Source organism: Aulonocara sp. 'chitande type north' Nkhata Bay, linkage group LG5, assembly GCF_057382095.1.
Source record: "Aulonocara sp. 'chitande type north' Nkhata Bay isolate Kocher_YH1m ecotype deep benthic linkage group LG5, A_spYH_male_GT1.1, whole genome shotgun sequence".
Classification (NCBI taxonomy): domain Eukaryota; kingdom Metazoa; phylum Chordata; class Actinopteri; order Cichliformes; family Cichlidae; genus Aulonocara; species Aulonocara sp. 'chitande type north' Nkhata Bay.
In genome coordinates this window covers 3,054,928-3,078,435 of record NC_141348.1, presented here as the reverse complement: position 1 = coordinate 3,078,435, position 23,508 = coordinate 3,054,928, and the positions used below count along the sequence as shown (strand labels likewise).

At 41.4% G+C, this 23,508-nt stretch overlaps 2 protein-coding genes and 1 long non-coding RNA gene across 14 annotated transcripts in view; 1 reads left to right on the top strand and 2 right to left on the bottom strand.

Annotated features, from left to right (window-relative positions):
* Positions 1–471: 471 nt before the first annotated feature.
* Positions 472–2,397, bottom strand: LOC147329695 (uncharacterized). Its single transcript, XR_015128987.1, has 4 exons — positions 1,526–2,397; positions 1,023–1,224; positions 762–911; positions 472–592 (listed from the first exon to the last, which is right to left on the bottom strand). It is a non-coding gene; the product is annotated as an uncharacterized LOC147329695 (long non-coding RNA).
* A 1,208-nt stretch (positions 2,398–3,605) lies between these two features.
* Positions 3,606–5,831, top strand: LOC147329694 (zinc finger MYM-type protein 1-like). Its single transcript, XM_086291006.1, has 3 exons — positions 3,606–4,421; positions 4,846–4,960; positions 5,168–5,831. The coding sequence occupies exons 1-3, from the start codon at positions 3,706–3,708 to the stop codon at positions 5,693–5,695; spliced, it is 1,359 nt and encodes a 452-aa protein (XP_086147132.1). The 5' UTR covers positions 3,606–3,705; the 3' UTR covers positions 5,696–5,831.
* Positions 5,832–7,037: 1,206 nt separating this feature from the next.
* Positions 7,038–23,508, bottom strand: part of LOC147329686 (NACHT, LRR and PYD domains-containing protein 12-like) — a 105,397-nt gene continuing 88,926 nt past the window's right edge. For 10 of the 12 annotated variants that reach the window (XM_086290967.1, XM_086290973.1, XM_086290972.1 and 7 more), the window contains 12 exons: positions 19,202–19,378; positions 15,844–16,020; positions 13,302–13,475; positions 12,228–12,268; positions 11,983–12,051; positions 11,799–11,878; positions 9,575–9,630; positions 9,228–9,442; positions 8,766–9,025; positions 8,197–8,316; positions 7,958–8,099; positions 7,038–7,814 (listed from right to left, as the gene is read on the bottom strand). In XM_086290967.1, coding sequence (XP_086147093.1) covers positions 7,495–7,814; positions 7,958–8,099; positions 8,197–8,316; positions 8,766–9,025; positions 9,228–9,442; positions 9,575–9,630; positions 11,799–11,878; positions 11,983–12,051; positions 12,228–12,268; positions 13,302–13,475; positions 15,844–16,020; positions 19,202–19,378 — 1,831 coding nt within the window. In that variant the 3' untranslated portion in view covers positions 7,038–7,494. The remainder of the gene's footprint in view (positions 7,815–7,957; positions 8,100–8,196; positions 8,317–8,765; positions 9,026–9,227; positions 9,443–9,574; positions 9,631–11,798; positions 11,879–11,982; positions 12,052–12,227; positions 12,269–13,301; positions 13,476–15,843; positions 16,021–19,201; positions 19,379–23,508) is intronic. The other 2 variants (XM_086290971.1, XM_086290975.1) reach the window with 2 other exon arrangements.

Genomic DNA, 23,508 nt, shown 5'->3' with positions numbered 1-23,508 from the left:
TTTTCAAACATGACAACTTGCCTCTTCGAGTCGATCGCTTCATTGCTCGTCATCTTTCCTTCATCGAGGGAAATATGCGGATTTGTTCTGCAAAAGAAAAGGTCAAAGATGAGGCAACGGTGGGATCACTGAAAGTCACAGATGCCAATTCTGGATCCATGACGACTCACAATGCAGAAGACAAAATAAAAATGGATGCTCACCCATTTGTGGGATCTGATGCTACCACAAACATTCTTCCGGCTGATGGGGATGCAGTTGAGAACTGGAGGGGCCTAGCTGTTCCACCCAAAAAAAGGAAGAGGACTTCCTACCTCTCTTCATGTACCGAATGGCTCCATGCAGATGAAACTTTTGGGGCCAAAAGAGTGAAAGTGGGATTATTAAAAAATGGAAACCTCCATCAGCCTATTAGATTAGGGGAATCGACAATCTCTGTGCTCAATACCTGTGCATACTATGCATTTTTTCAGTGCTTATGTTGTGCCTTCTGTGACAGCTCCACATTTCAAAATGCTGTTCTGAAAGACAGTGAAAACCCAGTCCTGCAGCTGGTGAAAGCCATTGCCACAGATGGTGTGACCCAACAAACCTACAGGAGGAGAGCAGAGCTGCTTAGTGTAATGTTTGAAGCTGTCTCGTTGAGGTCTGCTGCGATCCAAATTGATGCTCAGTGCAATATCTCCGCTGTAATTGCTAAGACAATGAGGAACATCTCAAGTGTTTATTTTACCAAACACTGCTCTTCACAGCACTGCTACCTCAGCAAAGGGATGACAAGGGAAGTGCCATTTGTTTCTCCTGCCATCTCTGTCCTCAAAGAGTCTGGTATGGCTCATCTTGGCACGGCTGTGGAAGCAGGACTTGGCCTACCTGAGTCTACCTGCCTCAGGCCACTCTCCAATCCATCTCTGTGTCCATCAGAATTCAAAACAGAAGACAGCACCACAGGAAATGAGCTCTGTGCAGGGACAGTTACTCACAGCTACAACATTGGAGATATCGTGTGGATTGATACTGACCTTGCAAATCAAACAGAATTTCCACTGAATGAATTTCCCTCCAACCTGGTTCTCCAAGGAAAGTCGTTCACTTTGAGGGCATTAATTGCTTTCCATGGAAAGATGACCACTGATGGTTTGGGGCATTACACTGCATACTGCAGGAGAGCTCCATGTGTGTGGGAGTGCTATGATGACCTGGGAAATGGAGTGACAGGAGCATCTGAAAAGAAAAAAATACAACCCCATGCTGTGTTATACACAGTATATTGAGTGCTGCCTGCATTTTTCTGTTTTATTTGGTTCATTACAGTTACATGTGTTCAAATGGCTAGTGTGTGTTATCAGTAAGTTCAGTTTTGCACATAAAGTTAAAGTTCTAAATTAAAAATCTTTTAACACTCTTTTCTTTGTCAGTCTGATGTATATTTGCTTTTACACACCAAGTCACCTTCACCCATAGCCTTGAAAGTAACCGTTCCATTTTTCTGTCAATAATTTTCCAGTATTTCTTTTGTGTTTACCTGGTGGCTTAAGTCAGGGGTCAGCATCCTTTTCATTTCAAAGGGCCCCTTTCCCCCCTGCTGCTACAAAACCTGTCTAGAGCCTAAAAAAAGAAAGAGCCTATAAATATCTAGAAAATGAGTTGTTATATCGTGTAAGCTATGGAAATGTAAATAAAAATGTTTATTTTTAGATTTGATAAGACAATGAATCATCAAAGCTTTATAACGGAAAAAAGTATTTGTTAAAATGAAGCCAGCTACGAGCATCCTTTCCATAATAATTGAAAATTAGGAAAGATGGGCAACCAACTTGAAAATTACAGTAAACAGATTTGAACCTAAGAAACATTAAATCACTTTTAAAAGCCTTGTAGATTCAATGAATAGTCAATGCAGATATTTCATAAAAAAAAAAACTGTTAACAGAACCCTTTCTTGTTGTCTTTATAATAAAAAAATGACTTACTTGGTCTTATAAGAGCCACAGTGGAGGGGCCGGAGAGCCACATGTTGCTTTAGAGCCGCAGGTTGAAGATCCCTCGCCTAAGTGCTGTGGAATATTCAGTTTTCTACACGTAGGTAACAATCTATCAAAGCAAACACTTCATTTTTTCTGAGACAGCTACATTAATAATAATGAACATATATAATTCAAAACAAAATCATAGAGGCCAACTGGGTATGTAAAAAATAATAATAATTTAGGTATACGTGAATCACTTCACATGAAACTCAGTTTTGCCACAGAAAAAATAAAAACTTTAGCCTACCTTGTGTACGTTTCTGCACTAGTAACAAAAGAAATATCGACCTTTCCGCTGAATAAATTGTGTTACTAAAGTGTAAACTAATAAAAGTTAATATGCAGCAAGCCTAGAAAAAGTGCAAAACTCCACAGCTGCTGAAACTCACTGCCGCAGACACTGGTGTTATACAGCGTAGGCCGTAATAATTAAAATCATTATATCTCAGATCAGTGGCGGCTGGCCCATAGGGGGCGCTCGGGCTCCGCCCCCCCAAATGTGGAGGAGTAAAAATATATATTTTTAAAAAATTCATCAATGATAGTTTTACTATGTGTGTGCCCATATACAGCCAGGCGTATTTTAACATTTTCACCAGCTGACTCATTAAAGTTCAACCAACAAACGGTGTTTTTCTTCTTCTGGGGCGCTCGTCAAAGCGCCCTTGATATGCAGCGAAATAGCCTATCATTAAATGGTTGCCAGGGGAAAATAATAAATATTTGACCTATCAGCGTCGCTGAATTAAATGGTTTGGGGGCGCTTAAAATTGCGCCCCTGCAGAAAACGCGCGAAGATTTGCTGTTCTAGAATTTTACCTCAGTCAGTAGCCTAAGTGAGCTATAAGGTCAGAGAGAGACGATGGCAGCGGTATTGTTAACGGTTGAGGCACAGCCTCCCCCAAATTCGGTTAGATCGCTTCTAACCTACCCTTTTGCCAGAAGGACAATGGCAGAAAAACTGCAAGTTAAAGAGTTGGGACCTGACAAGCCCGAAATTCAACTAACCCAGGCAACGAAGGAGAAGTCAAAAGCATACAACAGGACTTTTTGTCGGAGTTGGTTCCAGCGCAAGTCGTGGCTGACAGGCTGTGGAACAGCTAATGCACTTTTTTGTTTCCCGTGCATACTGTTCAAAAGTGACAAGTGTGATTTGACGTGGACACAATCTGGACAAACCGACTTAAAGCACCTCTCCGAACGAATCAAGAAACATGAAAGCTCACGAGTTCATATGGACAACAGTGTAAAGCTAGCTGTGCTAGGGAAAACTAGCATAGCGGCGCAGCTAGATGATGGACATCGGATTGCTTTAAGAAGGCACAACGAAGAGGTAGATAAAAACCGTCATATTTTATCTAAAATCATCGATTGTATTAAGTTTTGTGGTGCTTTTGAGCTAGCAATGCGGGGACATGATGAAAGTGATTCCTCAGACAATCCAGGGATTTTTAGAGGTTTAGTCGACTTGATGGCATCAATTGATCACGACTTGAGGCAACACCTTGAAAATGCTACTGTATTTAAAGGCACCTTGAAAACAGTCCAGAACGAGATCCTGGATTGCATGTTGGCAGTTCTGAGAGAAAGGATCGTGGAAGAAGTAAAGGCAGCGAAGTTTTTAGCCATTCAAGCTGATGAAACCACTGACATTTCTACACACTGTCAGTTAGTCATGGTGCTAAGATACATTGACCAACGAAACCGTATTCAAGAGCGTTTTTTTGAATTCATCAAGCTACCCAATGCTTGTGCAGATGCAATAGCCAGTGCCTTATCGGAGAGGCTGCGCTTCATCCTCCCCCAGGGACAAGAGAGAAAGTTGATCGCCCAGGCCTACGATGGGGCCGCTGTAATGAGGGGTACCACTGGAGGAGTGCAGCGTAAGATACAGGACATTTATGCTAACGCTCACTACGTACATTGTTATGCCCATCAGTTAAACCTGGTAATGCAACAAGCAACCTCCCACATCCCTCAAATCAGTCACTTTTTTTCCGACATAGCAGGATTCGCTTCTTTTTTTACTAAATCGAGCAAGAGGACTGCAGTGCTTGACGAGGTGGTGGCGCACGGACTTCCAAGTGCATCGGCAACCCGTTGGAACTTCAACAGTCGTGCTGTGAATACAGTGTATGAACATAAAGACGATCTGGTGAGGTGTTTTCAGACCATCCGTAACAGTGAAGGATTTGATGCCCCTACAAAGAGAGATGCCGGTGGTTTCGTGAGAATGCTGGAAGACGAAGCTTTCTGTTTTTTCCTGGCCTTGTTTCACAAGATAATGCCACATGTAGACATGCTGTATAACCACCTACAGAAGAGAAACATCGATTCTGTCACCATCGCAGGGATCACCCAGACATTCATCAGCCGCATGCAGGCTATCAGGTAGGCATAAAAGCATAAATATGTAACCTAGAATAAATGTTAATTATCTATGCATAGATTCTATCAAATTCTCTGCATATATTCTGTGTTCTGTGACTTAAATGTTTAATGGAATTCAGATAATTTTGATTTATATCAGCCTTTGAAGTAATTTTATGAAAAATATTTGATTAAGTATATTTGATGAAGTATATTCCCAGTAATGATTTGATGTAGCCTATACCATAGGCTATTTCCTGAAATTATGGCCAGGGCCTTTATTTACTTGCACTGGTTTTCCCCCAGCCATTAAACCAGGTCCGGTTATTAATTAAATTCGGTAATTCCCGGTAATTAGAACACAACCTTTGTTTGGTTTGTGTTTGGTTAATATATCCCTATTCAGTTTTCAGAAGCCATTAATGAAACTTATGTATTGGATCAGGGAGGCACTTCCTAATCTGGTTGTGGATGAGGAGTACAGGGGACCTGTTCAAGACCCACCCACAAAGAGACGGAGAACATTGGGGGAAGACAGGCAACACCATTTGGCACTGGAGGTAAGCACTAGCTGCTTGGTCTGATTTAAATCGGATCATCAGATAAAATCTAATGACGATGCTGTCAGATGTCATTTGATATAGTGGTCATGACTGTTTTGTTTTGTTATGGACAGATTTTTTTTTTCAGAATAATGATTAACATGAGACATGTGCCAAAGTCTTACCACTGAATCTAACTCTTACCAATTATATATTATTGGATAGGTGTGCGACACCATTATGAGCCATGCCAAGGAGAGGTTTTCTTTCACCAAGCACCTTGTCAGCGCCACTCTGTTGCAAGGAGACTTGTTCCAACAACACAGCAAAAATTTTCCAGATGCAGCACTACAAACCACAGTGGAAGCCTATCCCTCATTGGACAAAGCCAGACTTAAAACAGAACTGTCCCTGATCTACGACAACGAGGAGTTTCAGAGTTGTAGTGGTGCGCTGGCGCTCTATCAGGTTCTGATGGAAAACAACCTTCAAGACACATTCACCGAAACTGTAAGTCTTCTTAACATCCTCATCACCACACCAATGACAACATCAGAATCGGAGAGGTGTTTCTCTACTTTAAAGAGGATAAAAACTTTCCTGAGAAACAATATGGCTCAGGATCGGCTCAACGCTCTGGCTATGCTGTCCATAGAGAAAAAACTCACACAAGAACTTCCTGATTTCAACACCAGGGTCATCGAGAAATTTGCCACTCAGAAAGACAGACGAGCAAAGTTCTTGTACAAATAAGAACCCTTAACCATATTTACTCTCTTTCTCCATCCCTCTCTCTTTCTCTCTTTAGCCCACCCCCCCAATCAGTTTACAGTTGTTGTTTTCAATAGTTATTTTTCATTCATTCATTCAAAAAAAAAAAAAAAATCTGTTCATGTTCATTTTTACAAATCTATACAAATGGCCAGAATATGGTTGTTCATTTTTACAAATCTATACAAATGGCCAGAATATGGTTGTTCATTTTAAATTTAAATTAAAATTGTGTTGTTTGATGTACTCATTAAATGGGTCATTTTAGTCGATATCATAAAAATTGCCCCCCCTGAGATTTTTTTCAGGAGCCGCCACTGTCTCAGATACTGTAGCAGCACAAACGCTAATTTTACCTGCACAAATCAGCACAAACGTAGCACTAACCGCTCCGCCTATTTGCCTTTACGTTTCAAGTGGGTGGGGGGTAAGTCACTGCCACGTTGCTCAGTTTGTTCAGACCCCAAGCTGCAATGTGAATACAGCCGAACCGCCGCATTTTTGTTTGTCGTTAAGAGACTCGTTCGGGATAAGTTTTGTGGAGGACAGAGTTTGCTAATATACGTTTTTAATGAGTTTTAGCCGAGAACGCAGCTGAAATGCTAGCATGCTAAGTTAGCCTGAACGCTAGAGGCTTGTGAGCGTGTTCGCTGCAGCGTGCACTCTTTTTTCCTTCGTCAGGTGAGGTGTACTGGCAGGCGCGTGACACACACAGAACAGACACTTATTTCTGTGTTGCAGGTATGGAGATGTTCTTATGTTTTGGAGATGCAGTCTTTCATTCATTGTTTTTATAAGTACAGTGTTGTATTGCCTGTTGGATGGCGGTTATTAATATAATTGTACTGAAGTATAATGTTTGAACTATAAGCACTAGAATATTGGGTCCTGGTTATTGAATTGTATTTATCTGACTGTTTATTTGATTTTGAATTATTTTGTTTATTGTTCTTATAAGTTGTTTTTAATGATTTTTCAGTGACATGTTATTTATTTTATGCTTTTTGTTTTTGAGAGCTTAAGTTAATGTTTTAAAACAATTTGTTGTATTAGATTTATTATATTATTGTGGTGTTAATGAAGCTGCAGGCACAGCTCCTTTCAGCATGGCCGGAGGAGAGGTGTACTGGCAGTCGCGTGACACACACAGATCAGACACTTATTTCTGTGTTGCAGATGTGCAGTAAAGAGCCAAAGACCCAAGTGCTGTCTCCTGCCTCTTACTTTCACGCCAGAACACAACGCAATGACGGGTGTAACACATGAACGGGTTATACGAACAGGAAGCTCAAACTGTTTAAAAACATGAATTCAAACTCCAGCATAAGAAAGCAAACAGCAAAACTTTATTTATACAGGCAGAAACACAAAATGCTGCTCAGAGCAGAAGCTAGCACAGACGAGAACCTCAGTAATCAGATTGTAAACACTGATCATGTGATTCAACATGTTATTCCAGCATTAAAGGTAAAAACAGCTTCAGTTATATTGTTGGAAACAGACGCCGGTCACAGATAACTTGAGGTGTTGCTCTTCAACCTGTAGATGTGGTTCAGCATCTACAGGTTGGAGCTTCACATATTTCCTGGTTTGTGCACTAATAATGAGCAGCTCAGAGACTTACTGAGGTCCCAGACTCTGCTTCAGTCCATCCAATGTCCTGCTCAGCTTCTAGTCAGAGTCCAGGTTTTAATAAGAACTAAAGTCCAGTTTCCAACACACACATGAAGATCACAATAATGACACTGTCAGTGGTCTTTGAGATTTATTAGAAATCTGTCTTATCTTAAGTTCAGCCCTGTGAAAAGGCATGGATCCGCCTCACAGAGAGCATCGATCAGAAGTGAGGAGGCTGTACTTCCTTTTCGTCGCACTGTGTCAATAACGTCTCGTGCTTTATCTGCTTTGCTCTGCTGTGATCTGACTGATTCCATCTCCTGATCATTGATAATATGCTGCTCCAGGAGTTTATCCAGAAGTTTTTTTAAAACAGGTTCAGACACTCTGTCAATAAACTGTGAGCGAACTGTGAACAGCCTCTCGTCTGCCGGGACTCCGGACTCATCTGGGACATTTCTCATTAAGGTTTCTGTTCTTGGTGCTGAAGGAACAAAGAAAGATAGACATTTAACAGCACTCTGAACTGAGGATGAAAAGAGAAGTATGATTTCAGTTGAAGTTTTATAAAATATAAAATAAAAAGTTTGTAGGGTAATTTCTGCTGGTATCTGGCAGGAATCTTACCTGGCAGGCAAACAGATGATTTCCAGATTTCATTCCCCTCTTGGTCTTTGACTATCAGAGTCACAAACCCTGAATTTGTACTCAGGAAAACTTGAAATGTTGGATGGTAATTTGGGCCAGACTTTGAGCGAAACTGTGTTTGCTAAACAACAACAGAAAGGTGCCATTTTCATGACGAGTGGGTTATCCAGGACTTTCATTTCATTTCAGCAGCATATAGTTTCTAACTGCTGACTCACCTTCGGCTGTATTATCCTGCTCTCAGGTTCACAGTGGACACTGTACCTTTGACCGAAGCTGAAAAGACAGTCAGCAGGGGTCTGGATGTATTTAGCATCATCGTGTTGTTGGGCAGACACCTGCAGTGACAGGACAGTTTATTATGCTGGTAACGTTAATAAGTCTATTCACCTGTAGAGCTCATTTAAACATATCAGGTGTAGAATATCATGTCAGTATGAATCAAAAACAATCATTAGATAGAATAGAATAGAGATAGAATAGCTTTGCAGAGAAAAAAAAAGCTCCATGATTTTATTTTTATCAGTGAAGTGTCAGATCTGACATTATGGGTCACAAACATCAAATGTTCACAGCTTAGGGTCATTACTGGGAGTGAATAAAGAAGAGCAGTGATTGGTCAACAATGTGGGTAAGAAAAGTTAAATGGAGCCTGACTCTTTGTCTCAGGTAATCAGAGTGGAGTGACCAGTACACCTGTACATAACTTTAGTTTATTATCAGAAAGCTGCTGAGAATCATTTGGATTCTGAGAGGACTACAGAGTGAAGATGATGAAACTATTTACCTCTGACAATGGGATATTTTCCTGGAGTAGAAACACGTTGATTTGTGCAGGTTCTGTCTCTGAAGGTCGGAAGAAAAGCAGAACTTGGCCATTTACTGTTATGTTCAGGAGCCGCTTAAAATCATCCCAGATGACGCCCCACCCAGAGAGGTGAGGAACCTTCACAACCACATGGGTGGCAGTGATCTCCAGCGGCTCCAAGATGCTCATCCCATCATCAGAGATGTGGGCAACAGACAGCAGGCCATCAACACACAGCGCTGTGAAAGGAAAGAGCTTTTCATTCTGAGAGTTCAGATTTACTTCTCACCTTATCTGAGGATTACATCTCCTGCAAACAAGTTCACCTCCATCCTTTTTTGTTATAAATAAACTGCATTGTGGTTATTTGTATGATAAAGAACAGTTCATATTAGCTGAGCACCACACAGTAACACAGATGTTTCACAGCACAGTGCTCACCCTCCTTTGTTTCACAGTGTGGCAGGTGGAGCTCCCAGACTGTATCCTCAGAGCATGTGATGTTAAACAGCGGCCCTGCAGCTGTTTTTCCAGCTGATTGAAGGAGGCTCTCATCCCATTGGACAGTCCTGTACAACAGCTCCGCCTCCTGAGCCATAACAAACACTAGTCTGGTCAGAGTACACTGGAACACACCTGGACCAGGACACCTGAACCTGTAGGACACAGAAGGGCTGAAGCACTCCAACCAGCCTGTATGAGCTGAGGTCTGATCACCTCCAGCTGTATCACGCGTCTTGTCACATCATTACATACATGTTATCAACCTAATGTGAAATTAGAAGCACCTGTAGGAGATGTGTGTGGATTCAGTTTGTACTTGAGGGGTGAAGCTTGATGGAGGCTGGAATTCAGAGAGGAAATACATCAGCTGTTTAAAGCAGCAATAAACAAGTAAACAGTGAACAAACTATACAGAGTACACCCATCCATCCATCATCCATCCATCTTCTTCCGCTTTATCCGGGGCTGCAGGGGCAGCAGCCTAAGCAGAGAAGCCCAGACCTCCCTCTCCCCAGCCACCTCCTCCAGCTTATCCGGGGGAACACTAAGGCATTCCCAGGCCAGCCGAGAGATATAATCTCTCCAGCGTGTCCTGGGTCTGCCCCGGGGCCTCCTCCCGGTGGGACATGCCCAAACACCTCACCCAGGATGCACCCAGGGGGCATCCTTGTCAGACGCCCAAACCACCTCAGCTGGCTCCTTTCGATGTGGAGGAGCAGCGGCTCTACTCTGAGCCCCTCCCGGATGGCCGAACTTCTCACCCTATCTCTAAGGGAGAGGCCAGCCACCCTTCGGAGGAAGCTCATTTCCACCGCTTGTATTCGCAACCTCGTTCTTTCAGTCACTACCCACAGCTCGTGGCCATAGGTGAGGGTAGAAACATAGCTGGACCACACAGCTAGTGGCGTGTGCCCCTAGGCACACAGAGTACACATCAGGTGTTATCTGTACACACTTTCAAAACTGCGAGTAACATACTGACAATGACACAGAATCTTAAACCTGACTGTAGAGCTGGGCGATAGAACGATAACGATATGTATCGCGATATAACTTTTACTCGATAGAGAAATTAAGCTATCGCGATAGACCTCGCATCTCTTGTCCTCTTTAAAAAAAAAAAAAAAAAGGTCAGCCAATCCAAATTAAGTAGCGCAGAGCCGAACCAATCACAGCCGCAGCGTCACGTCGCGTGACTTGTTACGTACAGCACAAGTGCCAAGCCACACGTGTGTTTGTTTGGGAAGCAGCCAGCGGGTAATGGAGCCAGCGCGTAATGGAGGAAATGAGTGTGCCGACTAGAAAAATCAACCGAGCGTGACCGAAGAGAAAACAGATGATGGTTCCAATGCCGGAGAGATTGTCGAACGGAAGAGCCAAAGAAGTTCCGTAGTGTGAAGGTATTTCGGCTATTTCAGGTCTGACAAAAAACAGAGTAGCGTGCACTGTAAATTGTGCCGAAAGCACGTCTGGAAATACAATGAACTGGTGCATGCGTCACACTGTGCGCCACGTTATTGTTTCGGTGAAATGAATTTCTACAATACTGTTACTGTTAATTCTACTCTCTGCAGTGTTTAAATGCTTACATATACACACAGTTACTGTCCCTCCACACATACGACTCTGTTCTGCTTCTATGCCGCAGCTTTGTTTACTTTTTCCCACCGAGGCTTCTAGACTTCTGATTGGCCAACATTTCTGCACGGTTAGGAATCTAGCGCCACCTGCTGCTTTGGCATGTTCATAGCGTTTTCCTTCATTTCTGTTTTTATGTGTGGACGGGATTATTTTTTAAAACGAAAACGGAAAATCTCCGTTTTCAAAAATACCCGTGTACGTGTGGACGTAGCCTCAGTCTCTGACTGGAAGCGCTAATTCGTCATTCGGCTTTTGTCAGACTAAAGTAACTGTTAAAACTGTTTGAAAAGCTAAGCTATACAACAAGGAGAGGTTGAGAATTTCCTTTTAGTTCTCAGTTTATTTGATATTGACAAAAGTTAGTCAGTTTTGTCTGTTCTTCTGTAAAACAAACTAAGATTTATTTTTAGAATTCATATTTTGTTTCTAAATAGAATTGACAGTTTAGTCTGTTTCGTTTGTTCTATTTTGAAACTTAAACGCTTTAGCGGCTGCCTTTTGTGTAGTTTGCAATATTTGCCTTTATTTATCTGAAAAAGTCTCATGTTCCTTAAGTACATCTACCCTGTTGAACTTATTATGGGAAATAAATATTTAAATAAAAACAAGCTGCTGATTATTTCACATTTTACTTGTGAGCAACGGCACATTTAAATCTTACAAATATAGTTATTTGGCTTATATCGTGATAGATATCGTTATCGCCTGAAATGAAAAAAACATATCGTGATATGAAAAAATCTCATATCGCCCAGCTCTACCTGACTGGTTGTCTGCCCTGTGCTTTAACACACCTGACACAATTTCTGTGCTGAAGGCCTCTTTTTTGTGTCACAAGACAATCAGATCCACATGCTTTTCTCTCACCTTAATGTGCTTTATGTCATCCTTAGACAAATCAAGCTCTGTGTCTAATGAGTCTGGATTCAGTCTGACCTCAGAGTCACCTGATGAGAGACAAACATCGAATATGTCAGGATTTCCTGGAACTCTAACTGGTGCTGTTTACAATCATATTAGTTTTTTAGTGGTTTTCTGATCAAATACAAACTGTCTGTGAGGGATTTCTCTTTCTTCCTTAAGGACCCACCATCTTCTTCAGCTGCAGCCTTCTCACTCACTAAAAAGATTTTAAAGTATTAAAATATTTTGACCAAAACCAGTACCTAAAAACACATCCTTAAAAACCCCCATAATTTATAGATTTTTGCAGAATGAAATAAGCACAAACGAGCTTTCATGTGATATGCTGTTGATGAAATAGTGATGAATGTGACACAGAGTCTCAGTACTCACTGGTTTTGTCTATGGAAGATTTAAAAGTCTTGTCATCAACCCTGCAGAGAGCAACGTTAAAACACAACTGATTAATGGGGTACTAAGCCTAGCCAGAGAAGAAGAAAACAGACTTTACCATGAAGATCCTGTTGGGTTATAATATTATTTTATGCTATGTTATACCCCTAATTAAAGATTGTGAATTATTATGTAGTTTTAGTTTGCATTATTCTCCTGAATTAGAAGAAGCTGATAACTATTGCATTTGTTAGATTGATTTGCATTACATTAGACTGCTGCTTTATTGTGAATGAATGATGTTGTTTTATGATGCATTATACTGCTAAGTTATAAGAAAATACTGTTTGCAGAAAGTCATCATCTTATTTGTCTGATTAGAAGAGAACAGAACATGCTGGAGTTTCCTGCCCCATCTCAGCAGGAGCAGATAAACAGGGAGCCAAGGTCGTAGCTTAGGCGCCGTGTGAGAGAGAGTGTGAATGTTTAGGCTTTTATGATTAGGTGGGGGCTACGAGAGGCTATAAGAGTTTGAGCAATGCTCCACCATTTTGAGATCTGATGCTGTCTGCGTACGGTGTTTATCTCCTGCGCGTGTGATCATTAAAATCATTGTTTGACTGAACCCGACCGGACCAGTGTTGTTCTTTTGGTTTTTCATCTTGTCTCCATCCCCAATATTTGAATCCATAACAATCCTCAGTGTGGATTGACTGGAGGAATTCCATCCAAACATCTGCTCTCACTAAATTCTTCCTCACCTACAGACTGTGTTCTTCACTGCTTTAAACTTGGAAATGAATGCAGTCATTGGTCTGCGTGCTGCTTTGTTCAGAGAGCTGATTGGCTGTTGACAGTGTTTGATCAGAGCGTGTCAGCCGTTACTATGGTGACCATAAAGGTCAGAAACAGGAAGTGTTTGTGTCCAATCCTGAAGCCTGTCACCATTCTCCTCTCACAGCTTCACTGAGAAGCTGCAGCTTTACAGGAAACACTGGATCTTTGTTTCATACTGACTGTGTTTAGTACAATACTGCTGACAGCACCACCCACTCACTCCATCACTCTACTTACTCCAGAGTCTCCAGTCTGTAGTCTGGACTCTGCTGAAGATCAGACAGCTGCTTCACATCTGGATCCTTCAGGTTGTTTCTCCACAGGTGCAGCTCTCTCAGATGGGAGGGGTTGGACTTCAGTGCTGCTGCCAGATAATCACAGCTGATCTTTGACAAACCACAGCCCCTCAATCTGTATAAAGAATGAAAGATGTAAGTTTATTAGACAAAGTGTGAGCTTGAAATCATTCAGTGTTTCATCATCTGTTCAGAGCTGAAGAAGGTTCAGAATGTAGAAGTTTAGAAAATGGAAACTCCAAACAGCTGAAGCCAACAGGAAGCAGCTTCAAACAGGAAACTGTGCAGAGTTTCAGACTATATGTCCTGATGCAGCCAGTTGGATTTTGGAGATTTGAATCTCTGTTCTGTGACTAAGTCCTTGAATCATTTCTTCCAGTTGGTCCAACAAGACAGACTAAGTGTTGGACATGTGTTGTGGCTCCATTAGGGGAGCTTCTAAATGTGATGTGATGGCCCCTCTGGGTCTGTCAGGTCACAGCACTGAAGAGAGCTCAAACTGGGCACACAGTTGTTCCAGTCTGGACCAAAGACTCTATACTGGGACTGAGGGACTGCTTTGACTGCACCCACTGGGACTTTTTAAAGGCTCATGTTCTCACTTAGATCATCGATTTCTACTTACATTTCTTTCTGGGAAAAATGGGGATTACTTTGGAAACAGGAAGTATTTTCCCCAATAAGCAGCCCTGGATTAGTAAATCACTCCAACATGTTCTCAGGCAGAAGAAGCTGTCTTGTTATGAGGGAGAGAAGAAAAGATTGAGGCACAGAAACTTGTTGAAAGAGAGATAAAGCAGCTAAAATCAGGTGTAAAAGTAAAGCAGAGGATGAGCTGAATAAAGGACACTCAAGGCTGGCTTGGAAAGGAATGAAGTCCATGGTGGGGATGCAGAACAAGGAGCAAAGATGAATGTGATGCTGAATCAGCAGAAGACTTGGACTCATTTGATTCCAGCTTTGATATCATTGATTTCAATGAAGAGCTTTGTGATTGTAGCAAAGGGCTGGTAGCTCTGAGAGTCCCACTGATGAGGTGTTTGTGTGGAAATCTCTTAGTGGGACCACAGAGAGAAAAGCCCTGGTCCTGATGCTGTGGGAGGGAAATGATTGAAGTGTGCTGTGAGGAACTGACTGGGAGGTTTTCACACATTTTCCAGTCCTCCTTGGAACAACAGGAAGTTCCCAGCATATGGAAACAAAGGTTAAGTGTCCTATGGCACTCAGTGATGATGGTGCTGTGGCCCCACCACCTCCACCTCTTTGTAAAGGAACTAACTGTCATCTGAAGCTTCAAATGGAACTAAGACTTCCTCCACTAGGTGGCAGTGTCTGATGAGAAAGTGTTAGTGGAGCTGGCCTGGAGTCAGAAACAGGAAGATGCAGGATTTGGGCTGAAATGGGGAAAAGTGGTTCGCACTAGTGCCTTAAAGCAAGAAGGTTGTAGGTTGAAGCTTGTTGGCCTTTCTGTGGAGGTTGGATGTTCTCCCACAGTCCAATGAAATGCTGCTTAGGTTCATTGGTGCTTCTAAATTGGCTGTAGGTGTGGATGTGAGAGAGTGCTTCTCTGTCTCTCTCTGTTGGCCCTGTGATGGACTGCTCACCTGTGCAGGTGGACCACGCCTCTTGCCCTATGACAGCTAGGGCACAGGCTGCAGCCCTGTGAGCCTAAGCTGAATAAACAGTTAGCAAAAATGATCCATAGATGGCCTGAAATCCCCCAGTTAGCAGTTTGGTAGATAGCTATGACATGCTAATCCCATCCAGCAGCTGTATTCTACCTGTAAGCTGATCCCTGCTGAGCCAAAGCACTTTTTCATATACAAATTACAACCTTTAATAGAAACCTATTGGTCAGCATCTTATTAGCCTGCTGTTAGCTTCATTCCACAGAAAACTGAGAGAAACTAACAGAGTTGATAAAGAATAAAGAGAAATGTGCTGATTTACAGCCTTTGAAGTGCTTCAGATGATCTCTGTCCACTTCTGTCCACTCATTCATTCATGTAAGCTTTCTAATGCAGCTTTGATCTTCACAGTCTGCTTCATGAAACTCATTCTAACCCTGAATGTCAGAGTGTTCCTCCTTCTCTTTCCCATCATTCATGCTGGCAGTGGAGGAGATTTGGATGTTGGACTGTGTTTTGGATGATGTGTGTATGTTTGTGTTGGACTGCTGTCTGTAAAGCAAACGCACATTTTGCTTTGGATTTCAGTGTCAGACAGACTTTAAGGTGGAATGAAGAGTTGGAGAGTTTCACAGTGAATTATCCAGTGGAGGATTTTTCTTCTTCTTTGAAGGTTTGAAATGTGAACATTGTTCTGCTGCAGTCAATGGACTAAACCAGAGAAGAAGAAAACAGACTTTACCATGAAGATCCTCAGTGTGGATCAGTATAATATCAGCCTGATGTCTGCAGTTTAGTGTCAGCACAACTTTCACATCATATTCATCTCAGCACAACTAAAACATGCTGACTGACCTCAGAGTTTCAAGTCCACATCCTGGACTCTCCAGGAAACCACACAGATGCTTCACTCCTGAATCCTGCAGGTTGTAGTTCCAGCTCAGGTCCAGCTGTCTCAGATGGGAGGGGTTGGACTTCAGTGCTGCTGCCAGATAATCACAGCTGATCTCTGACAAACCACAGCCCATCAATCTGTATAAAGAATGAAAGATGTAAGTTTATTAGACAAAGTGTGAGCTTGAAATCATTCAGTGTTTCATCATCTGTTCAGAGCTGAAGAAGGTTCAGAATGTAGAAGTTTAGAAAATGGAAACTCCAAACAGCTGACAGAGTTCATACGCCTTTGTCAGGGTCAAATTCAAGCAAGACCATGTGAAAATTAAAACACATCATCCTAGGTGAACTTAAACACCTTTGTTCCCCTTTTGTTAAGACATAGAAAAGTACACCACACAAAAATACTGCAAAAGGAAACGGTCGCCTTATATACATAGTGTATAAACTCAAAATGCACATTTCACTTCAAATTAAGATTAAGGCTTTGAACAGATCACATAGTTCAGTTCAACATATAAGACTTTAAGAATGCACAAGCATCTACTTAAAATCTATTTAATTTATCATCCATGATATTATTTTGTACAATTCCAATGTATTTTGTTCATCTCCCTTAAATAAACAGGCAGTCTTAAAGTATGAAATATTCATATACAAACACATATAAATGTGTGTACTGTCTCAGTGGCTGATAGTACCCCACAGGCCTCAGTGTGAGCTTGAAGACATTTATAATGTTTAAGTAGTTTAATGTGCAGGTGCTGACGATAAACACATTTTGAATGAAAGCCGGGGAACTTTGGTAGCACAGAAACAAGTGGCTATTCTTTGTGACTATATGGATCACTCACAATACCATTATTTCACACAAAGGCACCAAATTAATACTCAAAAAAGCTGCAGCAATACACACAAATATAAACAGTACTTGGTGACAACTTTGCTTTTAGCCTTTAACCCTTCTTGACTACTTTTGATGTGGCCTCTATATTTTACCTTTAAAAACAGTTTATCTTGCCAATCTGTTATTTTCTCATTTTGACCAACTGTATCAGCACAATTTATCTAAATTCAGACAAAATTTAAAATACACGTAGAAAGTGATATTTTGACTGTAAAAACCACACACATGTCTAACGAATCATCTTCATAACTTGAAATGCAAATAGAGATTGTACATTTTTAAAAATACGCACACGTTTTGCAAACAACAAAGTTATATGGTACTATTTACCAAAAAATGCAGCCAAGGCTCAGACGTTTTTCATATAATCATTTCAAACTATTTACAGAACAATCAGGTGTCAAACAATAGTTTGTGTCACTCTAACACATATGAGAACAGCACAGGGATAAACCTGCAGGTCTGACAGCAGGTGTGTCACTCAGCGTTTACACTGCAATCTGCCTTTGTTGGCTTTAAGGCAGCAACTGTGACGATCACTAGTAGAACTGACACACAAAACAAAACAACAGCTACACACTAAATACACAAGACAACAAACTAACTTGAGACCAAACACGGTAAACGTCACAAATCTCTCACGTATCAAAACTCTCTCTCTCTTTCGCTCACTCGCTCTCTCTTGCCGGTCACTCCTAAAACTTCCCCCTTTTGCTAAACAACCAAATGTCATGTTTCCATATCATTTTTGATTGGTCGACATGGTACATTTTCCCACCTATAGGGCTTTGGAGCGTGATGTCACGGGAGATGGGCCATGCCCCCTTCCGCCATGACAGTAGGCCAGCCAAAGGATACCATTTCAGCTATGGATCGTACGTGTTGTGTTGTCGGTTGCAACGTTAGATCACACGATCGTGAAGGCAAGAAGCTAGATAACGGGCTCTCTTTTCATCGTTTTCCATCCTGGAGGCAACGTGAGGGATCCCATGTATCCGATATTACTAAACAAAGACGTCAGGCTTGGATTGCAGCGGTGAGACGAGCGGATATCGAGTTCTCTGCAATCCCCAGCTTTTTGTTGGTTTGCTCACGGCATTTTCTTTCCGGTGAGTTCTAAATTAATTCATATCACTCTTGAAAGGCTTTTAGTGTGATTTTCAATGTGCTGAGGTCATAGATAATGAGATAAAACATGCTAATGTGTGATGCTGCAGAACCACATCATGTCGACTGAGTAGCTTATGATTTGGCATTATTGCAGGCAAACCAGCATATGAAATGGATGTAACAAATCCAGACTGCACATGGGGCATGACGACATACCTGTATCAGACTCGGACCGGCACTCAAGGCGTACGCAACGGAAGCGAAAAAGAGCACCCATCGGAGGTAAACAACCCCCCCCCCCCTCTAAAAACATACTAAATTGCTATCACTGTACACTAATCCGCACATAACTTCCAGATGAATCACACACCTGTCATTGGAATATTGGTGTACATTTACCTTATGTCTAATTTTATCTTACAGGCTTTCGTTATGCAGCTGCAGAGTCTGAAGGTGTGCCCCGTGCAGAAGTGATTGATGAAGATCTGACAGAAGACCAACAGCAAAATCACAATGTCATGGAGGCAGTGGACAGCAGTTGTGTTGGACAAGTGGAGGTTGAGGTACCAGCTGCAAATGTGGATATACTGAAGAAATGTAAACCTTTTAAAATGATGACAGATTACAAACTCTCAGCTGTGTCTGTAATCAAACCTCTGTAACTTTGCTTCACTTCAGCAGCATCAGCTCATGTTCACATGTTGATTCATGGTTTGCTTCAGTTTTTGATGGACTGCAGAATATTTTGAAGGTTATCTGCTATAAAAAGCCAGAACAGGAAAATCTGCTTCATGTGTTTCTGTTTGATCCTCAGTGACTTTGACACAAAGGCCTCTGCTGTGATGATCACACCTCTGATCAAGTCTCACAGTGTCAGCTTTGTTTTTATACATATGGATATGTGCTGATAAATGATCAGAATTATAATATTTCCCACTGCCTGCTGTGTGCCGTGACCTTTGACCTGCTAAAGACAGTCAGCTGTGGATTATTCATTGTTGTGTCTGATACTTAGAACTGTGAGGAAGAACACTACACAGTTAATCAGGGTCCCCTCTCTCTGAATCAGGAAAGGTGGGCAGGCCGCGTGTGGGCCACGGGCCATACGTTGAGTCTCACTGTTTGAAATGTGAACATTGTTCTGCTGCAGTCAATGGACTAAACCAGAGAAGAAGAAAACAGACTTTACCATGAAGATCCTCAGTGTGGATCAGTATAATATCAGCCTGATGTCTGCAGTTTAGTGTCAGCACAACTTTCACATCATATTCATCTCAGCACAACTAAAACATGCTGACTGACCTCAGAGTTTCAAGTCCACATCCTGGACTCTCCAGGAAACCACACAGATGCTTCACTCCTGAATCCTGCAGCTTGTAGTTCCAGCTCAGGTCCAGCTGTCTCAGATGGGAGGGGTTGGACTTCAGTGCTGCTGCCAGATAATCACAGCTGATCTCTGACAAACCACAGCTCTCCAATCTGTATAAAGAATGAAAGATGTAAGTTTATTAGACAAAGTGTGAGCTTGAAATCATTCAGTGTTTCATCATCTGTTCAGAGCTGAAGAAGGTTCAGAATGTAGAAGTTTAGAAAATGGAAACTCCAAACAGCTGACAGAGTTCATACGCCTTTGTCAGGGTCAAATTCAAGCAAGACCATGTGAAAATTAAAACACATCATCCTAGGTGAACTTAAACACCTTTGTTCCCCTTTTGTTAAGACATAGAAAAGTACACCACACAAAAATACTGCAAAAGGAAACGGTCGCCTTATATACATAGTGTATAAACTCAAAATGCACATTTCACTTCAAATTAAGATTAAGGCTTTGAACAGATCACATAGTTCAGTTCAACATATAAGACTTTAAGAATGCACAAGCATCTACTTAAAATCTATTTAATTTATCATCCATGATATTATTTTGTACAATTCCAATGTATTTTGTTCATCTCCCTTAAATAAACAGGCAGTCTTAAAGTATGAAATATTCATATACAAACACATATAAATGTGTGTACTGTCTCAGTGGCTGATAGTACCCCACAGGCCTCAGTGTGAGCTTGAAGACATTTATAATGTTTAAGTAGTTTAATGTGCAGGTGCTGACGATAAACACATTTTGAATGAAAGCCGGGGAACTTTGGTAGCACAGAAACAAGTGGCTATTCTTTGTGACTATATGGATCACTCACAATACCATTATTTCACACAAAGGCACCAAATTAATACTCAAAAAAGCTGCAGCAATACACACAAATATAAACAGTACTTGGTGACTGTTAAGTCTAATTGTTGAATGTTGCCATTGTGTTTCTTAAATTTGTACAGTCTTAGTTCAAGCAGTAGGATCAAAGCCATTCCTTTGATCCTGGCCACCTCTCCAACCACTCTGTGCTGGGGGAGGTTTTATTGTAGATACATCCTATCTGGAAGATCTGTTTCTTTTGATGTAAACTTCCTGGGTTTACGACCCTTTGGTCAGCAGGAGGTCTGACTGACACACACACACACACACACACACACACACACACACACACACACACACACACACTCTTACAGAAGTTCACACATATACATAAAATGCTTTGTCTTAGAACAAAGGGGGCGTGGCTTTGTTCTGACGTGTTTTGTGTGAACTGTCTCCGAATAAAAGGTAGCAGGAGGAGGTCAGATCTGTGGTCATTTTCGTGGTGGACACAGACGAGAGAGAGTTAATCCCATACAGCTTATGACAAAATTTGATCCGAAGTGATTGATGGCCCTAATCACGACCTTTTGACCTCCCGCCCCTCCCCCCCCGGAAGCGTGTAATGAGCGTGACAAATCGCATCCGGAGAAGGGGGGTGGGAAACCCCCCGCGTGTCGAATTGCTTCCTGAGAAGGGGGGGTGAACCCCGGAAGCGCGCCATCTGTTGCTAAGCGTGTCGAATTGCATCCTGATAAGGGAGGGGGGGGAAACCTCCGGAAGCGCGTCATCTGTTGTTGGGAAAAAAAAAGTTTTTAGAGGGAGGGGGGAAACCTCCGGAAGCGCGTCATCTGTTGTTGGGAAAAAAAAAAGTTTTTAGAGGGAGGGGGGAAACCTCCGGAAGCGCGTCATCTGTTGTTGGGAAAAAAAGTTTTTAGAGGGAGGGGGAAACCTCCGGAAGCGCGCCATCTGTTGGAGGGGAATAAAAAAGCAGAGAGGTGGAGTCCGTCACAATTTCTAAGGCACAGACACAAGATGGATTTCCTTCTGCAGCCCAGCAGCGTTCCTGTGTCCGATGAGATCTGCTCTCCCAAAGAAGAAGGCTTTGAATATGACATATTCAATTACAGCATATTTACTATGGAAGGCCTCGATCCGGACCTTATGACCCTACCGGAAATACTCCGGAAGTGTCTAGTCATTTTCAGACCTGATGCGTCATGTTCCCTAAGCAGGAGGGGAGGGGTATGGTTCCTGAAGCACAGCGGTGATGCAGCAGATGATTCTGTGATGTATAGAGAGACAGAGCGGATGTAATTTTACTTTCTTAAGCTGCACCGGCGTTTGTAATGGAAATAAAGAGTGACTTCCTGTAGAGATTTCAATAGTATTTTATTTTCCTATAATACAGACGCTGTAAAAAACCTTTAAGATACACCATAGCTTGTGATGAAAAGAAGAACTTTCTATCCGCTTGTAACCTACAGGCTGCCTATGTGTAAAAAACGAATAACTATCCCTTAGTGAATACTACTTTTCCTTTTGAGAGACTGAAAAACAAACCATAATTGCAGCGACAGGCGATCTTGTTTCTCACACACACACACACACACACACACACACACACACACACGCACACACACACACACACACACACACACACACACACACACACACACAAGAACAACACAGAGAAGAAGAAGAGGGGGTCGTTTTACTACACATCATAAAAACGCAATCATTCATCTTCCAACTGTATCTTTCTGTTCTGGCTTTCGAATCATAGGTTGTTTACTGAGCCGTACTTTGGGAGTCATACTGTTGTGATACTGAGGAGAAAAGGGTAAGGTTTGATAGACTAAACCATTACACACACAAAACTTGAATAACCTAAAGAGTGTGCGAGACTGCTAGCTGTGTTGTTCAGCATTAAACTCATCTACAAATGTGTTAGTAAAGAGCGACTTGTACTTCTGTCCCATTAAGCAACGGTTTAACAAATTTCACTGCAAACTATAAAAGGAATCTGGATTTATATAGAACATAGTAGTGATGGATTAAGTGCAGGAAACACTAGTATAAGGTGTCTATTGAACAAATCTCCTTCAGCGTTCAAAATGACCAAAGTGAGGCCTACAGGCGTTTCTCTCGATTGGTTGTGTTCAGGGAAAAAGCAGCTCCACATTGTTAGCGAGTTAACTCTGGATATCTGTAGGTTTTGTCAAACTTGGAGTGAACAAAAGCAGAAAAACAGTAAAAGATGCAGACAGTGAAAGTCTGGTTTATTTCATGAACACAATGAAACATTTTACAGTCCACAGAGCAAAGTAGCATACATGATAAATAGATACACATAACATGAGAAGTAAAACTCGTCGTCTTACCACATGTTATATTCTGTAAACTTAAAATAACCACAGAAATTAGAGTTTAGTGTTTTAAGTCATCTATTAAAAAACATGAGTCAACATTACTGAAGTGACGCTTTAACGATGCGTCTTATCACCGTGTTTATGATGATAAAACATGTTCTCTCGTTAGTAGATGTCAGCGCTGTCACTTGTCATGAAAATGTCCAGAGCCAGGGTTCCTCTTTAATTACCATTGATCATTAATAGGGTCACAAAAGATTTGTCACATTATCCCCATAAACAAAATTGCTTTTATAGAAATCAATGTGATACAAATATTTAGATTCTTGATTCACAATGTGCACGAACTCAAAATCTTTAGAGGTTCATATTTATAAAGTATCGCAAATAATACATTTATACCATTGTATGAGCTACACTTCTTGTAAAAAACTGATTGAAAAAAGCTCCTGTCGTGACCTTCCTTCTGTGAGGACACACACACACACACACACACACACACACACACACACACACACACAGAGAGAGAGAGAGGGGGAGATCATTAGGATTGGAGGCGTTTTTGGATTTTCACTTATTGTTGGCTTTACAATCACATAAAATTCATTCCAATTTTTTTGCCTTTGCTTCAATTAAGGTGTTTCTTTAAATCTACAGCAGCTTCCTTTTCAAAAAGTTTACTGACATAGTAAGGAAGTAGCTAGGGAACTCAGTAAGTATGAGCAACAACAGCTTAGGGACTGTTTCTACAATAAAGAGGAATTCATCATCATCCGCAGTTCATCAAAAAAAAAAAAAAAGTGCCATTAAAAACAATTCAGCAGATCCTCAAAGTATGGATACAATCTGTTTTCAGCTGTAGAGGTACGCTTCATGTACTTATCAACATGCAGTTTAGAGGCTTGCATTAGAGTGCTTTGGTACTTGGGCCTCTTTTATTTAGCACGGTTATACCATTGCGTATTTAGCTATATAAATATGCTCAAGAGTCTATTGTATGTTTGTCATGCAATTAAAAATTCAAAAATATAATTTTTAAATCAGTAACT

Coding starts and splice junctions, on each gene's coding strand:
- LOC147329694 (XM_086291006.1), top strand. CDS start 3,706: ATGGTGCTAAGATACATTGACCAACGAAACCGTATTCAAGAGCGTTTT. Junction 4,422..4,845: donor AGCCGCATGCAGGCTATCAG/GTAGGCATAAAA, acceptor GTATTGGATCAG/GGAGGCACTTCCTAATCTGG. Junction 4,961..5,167: donor AACACCATTTGGCACTGGAG/GTAAGCACTAGC, acceptor ATTATTGGATAG/GTGTGCGACACCATTATGAG.